Source organism: Branchiostoma floridae, chromosome 13 (genome assembly GCF_000003815.2).
Source record: "Branchiostoma floridae strain S238N-H82 chromosome 13, Bfl_VNyyK, whole genome shotgun sequence".
Lineage (NCBI taxonomy): Eukaryota > Metazoa > Chordata > Leptocardii > Amphioxiformes > Branchiostomatidae > Branchiostoma > Branchiostoma floridae.
Genome location: NC_049991.1, coordinates 16,857,101 through 16,864,899, shown reverse-complemented (window position 1 = coordinate 16,864,899; position 7,799 = coordinate 16,857,101). Strand labels below are relative to the sequence as shown.

General features: G+C 41.7%; 1 protein-coding gene across 1 annotated transcript in view; it reads right to left on the bottom strand.

Moving 5' to 3' along the window:
* The window catches only part of LOC118429686 (glutamate receptor ionotropic, kainate 3-like), a 37,598-nt gene extending 32,960 nt beyond the window's left edge, over positions 1-4,638 (bottom strand). Inside the window, exon 1 of the mRNA XM_035840282.1 lies at positions 4,099-4,638. Coding sequence (XP_035696175.1) covers positions 4,099-4,192 — 94 coding nt within the window. The 5' untranslated portion in view covers positions 4,193-4,638. The remainder of the gene's footprint in view (positions 1-4,098) is intronic.
* Positions 4,639-7,799: the final 3,161 nt, after the last annotated feature.

Below are 7,799 nucleotides of genomic sequence, written 5' to 3'. Positions count from 1 at the left end.
AATCACAAAACAGTAGCGCAGTGACCGAACGCAGCAATTCGGCAAGCGTTCCGCACGTCAAGTGAGAGGGGGCCTTAATGTGGAGCAGATGGGGTAGCTGGTGCGCTGTTTCGAGGTTCATTTTAAAAACGACGATAGATAGAATCCAAAGTACATTTGTACCAGTCTCAATTTCGTCTTTTAGAGCGTCGTAACCTGAAGCTAGTTCCTTTAGCATAAGTGTATGATTGTGTTTATTCAGGTAACGTACAGGCGTAGAAAATGTACGTTTACATTACGTAATTTCATTTGCGAAAAATGTATAAAAACCCTGATCCCTTCGTGGATCGCAATATCAGAAACAGCACTCGTGCACTTTTGATGTTGGTCTTTAGTGGAAACAAATACTCCTGCACAAAAACAACCGTAGCACTCCTGCGTCTGATAGACGAAGAAATACTACTTCTTTTGAAGAATGCCTTGCCTTAAATGGTTGATACTCTCTGTGCGTGGTATGGAACAGGTCCATAATGGAAGTTCGCTGTATGAGGCGGAGAAATCCTGGTGTAATTTACAGCTTAGTGAAAGTACCTATTGGTGGATCTCCCGGGGACTATCCACGGGGTTCCAGCGTTCATCAGGATTTGCTGTGACGTTGGGTTTATTTTTTCATGCGGCGGAGCGAAAAGATTTCAGGGAATAGCTAGTAAATTTCGTCTGATTGGTTCAAAATGAAATTTTCTTAAAAAATGCGAGGACAGAGCCAGATTTTTTGTCTATTTGCTTTAGGACAAGCTAGTAATTTATATCAACACATACACACATACACAGTAGAGACTGAAGGTAAAGGTAGTCTTTTCTTTTACCTACCCGAGCGAAGTGATGTACCCATTTGTTTGTTTGTTTGTTTGACACCTAGATGAAGCGAGGAAGGTCGTGTAAAGTGCCTTTGCCGAACGTTCGGGGCACGGCGAGTATCGAACTCGGGACCTCTAGATTCCGAGCCGAACGCTCTACCAGCTACGCCACACACGACGCCACATGTTTAACTCATAGGAAGAAATAACTGATCTTCTATCATTAACAATGAACGGTTTGTAACTTTGCCCAATCTGTTTACCGTCGCGCAAGTAAAATATATACTGAGGTCTATGTTTTAAAAAAATTGTAAATTGTACTAGAGAGACTGGAGTCGTTGCAGTAGGATGACTGGAGTCTTTCTCATTCTATTGTACTCCATCTTAAAGACAAAGACTCAGCAAATTTTCACCATAAGCGGTCAAAGAAATATTAGTCTAGATCTGTGAATCAAAGATGGCAAAAACGAGCGGAGAAATTATCAGCGTTCAAGCAATTATGAAAAAAGGGAACAAAGTACGCAGCTTGGAATTTCATACTGATTACGCATGATTGGTTATGTATAATATCCGCAGGGCACTATCAGTTACGGGTTTTAGATGCGTTTATTCTCGTTTATCTCTAGACGCATACTTGTTTCGAGACAGATAAGACACTTTTAGTGATTCTTCCTTCGACATTCTGTAGTACACGAGATATAACAAGCACTGCCGTACACCTACGGGATATATCGGCACATACAGATATTGGTGACCCACATGGAGAAAAAAATCAATATTTTGCATTTCATGTTGGACTGAATCCAAGGTTTTCAAAAATGGATTAACCATTATTGCAAGTGACCAAGACATCCATCTCGCTTGGTAATCACCAAGACATCTGAAATTGCCAATAGATATCACTGTTTGCTTTGCCGGCAGCAAGGCCAGTCTGGGTTATCACTCAGGTTAATTACGTTATCGATGGAAAACGTCAATTCGAGAAAAAAAAAGTGTCAAAACAAATATCGCTCTCGGAACAATAATGCTACCTCGTCATTTGTATCCATTGCTCAAATGACCGCACACGGCAAGTATGTAATGTAGCCACTCTAGCACGACTTATATTGAAAGCATTTTCAATTGATAGAAGCGCAATGATCAACATATTATTAATCGTTTGCCAATAATACACTTGGCTGCTTTTACTATGTCTATTCCTAAACGCATCGACCTTGATAGCAACAAAGGCAAACTCACTTCAATAGCTCACTCACACCAGATATAAAACTAATGGCGTTGAAAGGCCCCATTTCAACGGCCACATTTTTAATGCTATCTCTACTAAGTACCGGCCAGGTGTATCTCTAAAGGGGTACGTAATTGGCTGTTGGGGGTAAACCGGTCATTGCAGGATTTAAAAGTCCATTAAGATATATATGCGGAACGTACCGTGACTTTTATGGAGCGGAAATGAATCTGTAATGCTCGAACATGCATTTTTACAACGCACTTTTAAGCAGCGTGATGGGTAAACAAACGACGTGTTGCCTGCCCGGTAGTCTATTGTTTGCGGACTTCTCTGGTGTGAAGACTTCTGTCATATCAGTCTAAAGAATAAATTTCAAGCATTGACTGTAACAATTAGGGCTGGGTACCGGTACAGAAAATTCAGGTCCAAATCCGGTTCAGGTCCAAAGGATCAGGTCCAGGTCCGGACCTGAACCTGGACCTGATGCAGTATGACTCATACCAATGGTCCATTTCACTACCAAGAAATCTGTTTGGTGGAGTATTAGACTTACACTGGCGTTTTAAAACACTACAACGCTAACTGCACCTGTGTGATTGACTGTAAACCTTGGTAGAAATTACTATAAACTCTACTCTACTTCCCTCTTGTCATTTTCTTCCAACTGCAAGCGCCAAAACGTGTGAATGCCTGATAAAATGATATGTTAATTTTCTAATCGGTCCAACATCCGGTCCACCTAATTTTTTCAGGTCCGGTTTTTCTGGACCGGTCCAATAAGAAAAACCGGTTTTGTACCGGTACGCTGTACCGATACCCAGCCCTAGTAACAATCATGACTAAGAATCAGATCCCCTGTCCCTTGTGGCCATAAGATGCTATCATGCTATAAAATGTGAGCCTACTGTAATCTTTGCTGAGGGCAGAAAACGACGTGTCAAGGTCTTTGATGGAGACAGAGATATCAATGAAGAGATGTACATTAAGGTCAAAACATTATTCAAGCATTGCCCAATACCATGCCATATCTAATCTCACATGGGATGAAAGCAGCAAAAACAAAGACGATGGCAAGACCTTGTGAATCAAGCCATTTTGGCCCATCTTTTATTTGCCACAATTCAAACGTGTGATGCAAAACCCGAAACACCGGAAAGACTACCACGTAGCACTTTTCAAACATAGCTGACGTGGACTTCGGGCCGCTCAGTGTAATATAACCAGCTGCTGCCACGCCGCGTGCCTGCGAGCTGGTGTGTTACGCCGAAGGTTGGTTATACCGGCTATATAGATACAGATACAGACAGATACAGATGACGCCTTAAGGCTGTCGCCGCAGTTCTATGAAGTAAACGAACCTTTCTTAACCGAGTAGAGATCATCAGGGCAGCTAACATTTCTTCTGATTCGCAAACAGGCCGCCAAAGGGAGTTCCATCCGTCATGGTGTGAGAGCGTGATTTGTTTTAATTCTGTACATGACTCGCGATGTGGGCACTTATTGGTCTGAAGCCTGATGGATGACTAATTGATACGGTCAGCCGCTGTGATGTGTTTCGAAGGTTTGCGGCGTTTAGATCGTTCTTCAAGAATGTTGATAACCGTGGCCGGCGCGTCTATCGCCTCATGTGGTAGGAGTATTACGTGAGACCTACCTCAGTGATAACTTTCCTCGCATCATTAAGTACAGTACATCTCCACCGTGTGGACTGACCATTCAACTATTTTCAAACCTAAAAATCCAGGCTGCATTGGTTCGGGGGAACAATTACTGTCCCTATTGCAGTGGCTTATGACATCCTAGGTTCCACTAGCTTATCGTTATCATCGTCAGAATGGAATACCGTTTTTCGTCCATAAGCTCCTTTCTGTTATCATCTAGGATTCCATTGATTTCTTGCAATAAAAGAAACGTTTTCCAACAAAAATTACTTGACCAGGAACCGGGATATCCTCAAGGGACAAGCAACTAAATATACATGATTACGATTCGTAAAAACAAGCTATAATAGAGAATGTCTCCAAAACTCACCTATTTTCACTCTCCTCGATTCCTGAGCGAGCAGTGGGCACAGAAGTAAGCAGGCGCCCAGGAACCAGACGGGGATCCACCTCAGTAACATCATGTTGGCACAGGTATTCCGTCTGGAGAACCGTCACAATTCTTGAATCATAGCCTCCCGGATATCGCTAAATTTCCGCACGATTAGTCCCAAACTATAGATATATATCTCTTCTTCTCTCGGACCGCGATCCTCGATCGTGCCAAAGTCAATGACGTCGATTGCGACTGACGATGGGCCTGTGGCTATGTCGATATCCCGGATCCGTCACCAGTCATTTGGTCAGCCCCAGCCTTATCTGCGCTATCATCCCCCGGAGTGGCAGTTTTACGGTGACTGTGCAGACTGTCATAAGGTGCCTCAAATCGTTTCCCAAGCTGTAGGAGAGGTTTCAATATTTGCCGTGGCTAACTGGTCCGAGGAGCGAGGTATCAGCCAGAGAGACGAGCTTGATGCAACAACGGCGCGCTGCAGAATCCGGCCAGCCGACGCCTCGCGTCACGTGTGTAAAACTCAGGCAAACTACGCAGTCTATGGCTATGCATACCGCAGCCGAATGTTAATGTACAGTTTTCGTGCATGGTAGTTTTAATGCTACTAGATTATGAAAACGTTATAGAATCTACCAAAAAATGACCATATTGGCAATTTTTTATAAGCAAACTACTCAGTCCATGCATACCGCAGCCGAATGTTAATGCACAGCTTCGAATTCCGTGCATGATAGTTCTAATGCTACTATATTATGTAAACGTTATAGAAGCTTCAGTGCATGATAGGTTTAATGCTTTATCATGTAAACGTCATACTATGTACCAAAAAGACCATATGAGTAATCAATGATAGTGTCAAGGCTCTATGTCATGCTAGATCATGTGAAAGTTACAAAATCTACCAGAAAGGCCATGTTGGTCGATTGGAACAGTACCTTAACATCAAGCAGCTCAGGCAAACTACACAGTCCATGCATACCGCAGCCGAATGTTAATGCACAGCCTCAGTGCATGATACAATGTAGCTATAATGCTACTATATTATGTAAACGTTATAGAATGTACCAAAAAGAGCCCTTTTTTATAAGCAGCGCAAACTACTCAGTCCATGCATACTGCAGCCGAATGTTAATGCACAGCATAAGTGCATGATAGTTTTAATCTGCTTTAAGTATGTAAACGCTATAGAATCTACCAGAAAGACCACATGGTAATTTCAGCGGTTCTTTTACGTTAAGTAGCTTTTGCAAACTGCGTAGTCCGTGCATTTCGCAGTCGACTATTCATGCACAGCCGATCGTGCATGATAGTTTTAATGCTAATTGTACGTGTGAAGAACTATAATATGTGCAAATCTACCAGAAAGACCATATTGGTCATTTACAGTCGTTATCTTACATTCTGCAGGGATGGTTGTCTAGCTGACGTTTTGTCTCCTAGGTATAATTATGTTATCAACCACTTAACTGTTGTAAAATTGATATAGATAATTGTACGTTTTAGGTACGTTTGGATTATAGCAATAGCCAGGTACTATCGGGGAATATCAATATTCCATTTGGTCTTTGGAAGTAGCGACGTTACCAACCAAATGGTCTGCCTACAACTTGATATAAAATGGCCATGCCCAAGGGGAAATGATGGGGAAGACAGTAATGAGGCTTCATCACCTGGTACATAAGGTGATGTGATGCCTTCAACCACCCGAACAGTTTTTATGTCAATGCTTGAATGGATATCACGTATGGAGACCGTATAGAACTTCTGGAACCCTCTCTTAGGAACTTTTTAATTTTTTTTATATAATTTATGATGGTTTCAAATATCTTATTTTAGAGAAGATTCTCAAGATAACCTGAAAAGCAAAAAGTCTGCATACCATTCCACTGCGTTTAATGCGCAGAGATAGACATGTATTTTTCTATGTCTTGATAGAGACTTCACTGACCACGCCAGATAGATCTTCCTCAGTACTAATGGACTACAGCGGTGGTAGTAGACTGTCATCAATCTAGGATTTGCGTTGCTCGTTGCATCTAATACCCCAAAGAAATAGTGCTTATGGTGAAGGTGATATGCTAGTACATTAATGTACCTGGAAAGTCAGTTACGCTTGATTTATAACAGATACCAGCAGGAAATGTTCCGGCTACCGCTGTAGGATCGGCGTAGATTGATAGTCACTGTCTGAATATATGACGTCAATGGAATAGGACTTTTAGTCTTTTGAAGACAAGAAAACTCCATAGGGTTCAACTATCAGATAGAAAACAAAGTTGATGCAAGCATATCATGAAAGCTCATCTGTATTGGTAAATGATATTATGACAAAACTAAACTTTACGTAGCCAACACGGAAATTTGTGCAAGTCCAAACTCTTTTCGTGTTGGTTGTACAAAGATTAGTTTTGTAATAACTTGATACAAGCATCGTGGTTTTGTTCCATCAGATCTATCCAGAACATGAATATCTCATACTACTTCCACAAAGTATTTAGAGTTTTTCACATCTGTGAAAAAATATTACCGACATACACTTCCTGCCAGCAGTCAAGGAAGAAATTGGGACGCGCGCAGACCAGCTCCACCTTCGCATCCTGTCTTCCTCAGCTTACAACCCAGCCCAACAAGTTGGACGCACACCAAGACAAACAAACAGACCACACACAAAAATCTGAAGGAAATATTCACGAAAGAAAAAAATAGTTTGTCAAAGTATGGCAACGACACGTTGCTAAAGTTTCTAACGGCACTATAAGGGTTCTGGTCGAATTCCTTGGCTGTGCACCAAACTGCAAACAACAAAATACAATTTTCATTGCGTGCGGCTGAACCTATACGAGGCACCTTCTATATTATGAGTCCACATATTTGGATCACAAGCCAAGAAGGCACTAGTAATATCGCATTTTACCGTTTCCAGAACTGCCAGAAACTACTTTCCTGAAGCCATTTCGTTTTACAATATTGGCCCTTGGGTCAAGAACCGCAGAGAACCTCTAAGTTAACTTCTATTGCTTCTGAGGGAAAGATAGAACATGTCAGCATGTCATTTCAGTCACCGCATTAACGTCAATTTTATGTCTTTGCGCTGTGCACTTGCACAAGGCAATTGCAAACCAAATTGTCACGCCCAATGGTGGTTTCAAACTTGTTTCATCTTCGCATCAACGAAAATGTTCCGGCCCTGGTTCAGTCATGTCATACTCTTCGCGACACATTTCTCACAACATTGCCTCATAACATAGGAGAATACATGAAGCATACACAGCATATAGATCGCTGTGTGCTGCGTCGGTCTGCATACGGTCCCTGTCAGCTTCAGTTTGAGTCTTGACTTGAGATGAGACGCAAAGGAAACTAAAAGAATTACTTGGGATTACAGGATTTCACGTTACATCAGACACAATGTTTTATTGATAATACGGCGGTTATTTTGGGACACCGTATCGGAAAACATCTCACCGCATCTCGTATCGGAAAGCATGGCAATTGAACAATCTGTAATCGATGTTATCATCATCTTCACTTGCTTGTCTTCAGCAAATAAGTCTGATGTACGAATATGCAAAGTTGAATGACAACAGTGTACATGTAGAATTATCTGATTATATGCGCCAAAACGCAGTTACTCAAGCAACTGGATATGATTTTAGAAACGGTCAGACGTTTCAGAC